General features: G+C 68.5%; 1 protein-coding gene across 1 annotated transcript in view; it reads right to left on the minus strand.

Moving 5' to 3' along the window:
- The window catches only part of SAMD5 (sterile alpha motif domain containing 5), a 47,194-nt gene extending 46,799 nt beyond the window's left edge, over positions 1-395 (minus strand). The window contains exon 1 of the mRNA XM_021706982.1: positions 1-395. Within this exon, the coding sequence (XP_021562657.1) occupies positions 1-162 (162 nt within the window). The 5' untranslated portion in view covers positions 163-395.
- Positions 396-479: the final 84 nt, after the last annotated feature.

The raw sequence follows: 479 nt of genomic DNA on the forward strand, positions 1-479 counted from the left end.
GCGGCGGCGGTGCGCGGGCGCCAGCACCCCGATGGCGTCCAGGTCCGGGTCCCCGATCTGCTTGCACACCTCCAGGTCATCGTAGCCGTTATCCACGAAGGACTCCGCGTACTGCGGGAGCTGCAGCGCTCTGAGCCACTCGTAAACTATGTTGGTGCACATGGTGGGACCGGGATCCCCGCCGGCGAGCACCCTCCCTGCGCCCCAACGGCCCGGGCGGCACCAGTTCTGGCAACTTTTAAGCCGCTCTTCCAAGGGGAAGAAGAAATCGCCGTAAAGTTTTCCTTCTAAAGGCGAGGCTCGGGCTGGAGACAGAAAGCCATCAGAAGCAGCCCGGGGAAGCTAGACGCGAACGAGCGGCACAGCGAATCCCCCGAGCAGCCGCGGAGCTCGCGGGCACTGGCTGCTGGGCGAGCCACTCCGCTCGGCTCCGCGCGGCTCCGCGCCGCCCCTGGATGCGCCGCCGCCGCCGCCGCCGC

This window comes from Carlito syrichta, unplaced genomic scaffold (assembly GCF_000164805.1).
Source record: "Carlito syrichta isolate Samal-C Ts95f unplaced genomic scaffold, Tarsius_syrichta-2.0.1 Scaffold316274, whole genome shotgun sequence".
NCBI lineage: Eukaryota > Metazoa > Chordata > Mammalia > Primates > Tarsiidae > Carlito > Carlito syrichta.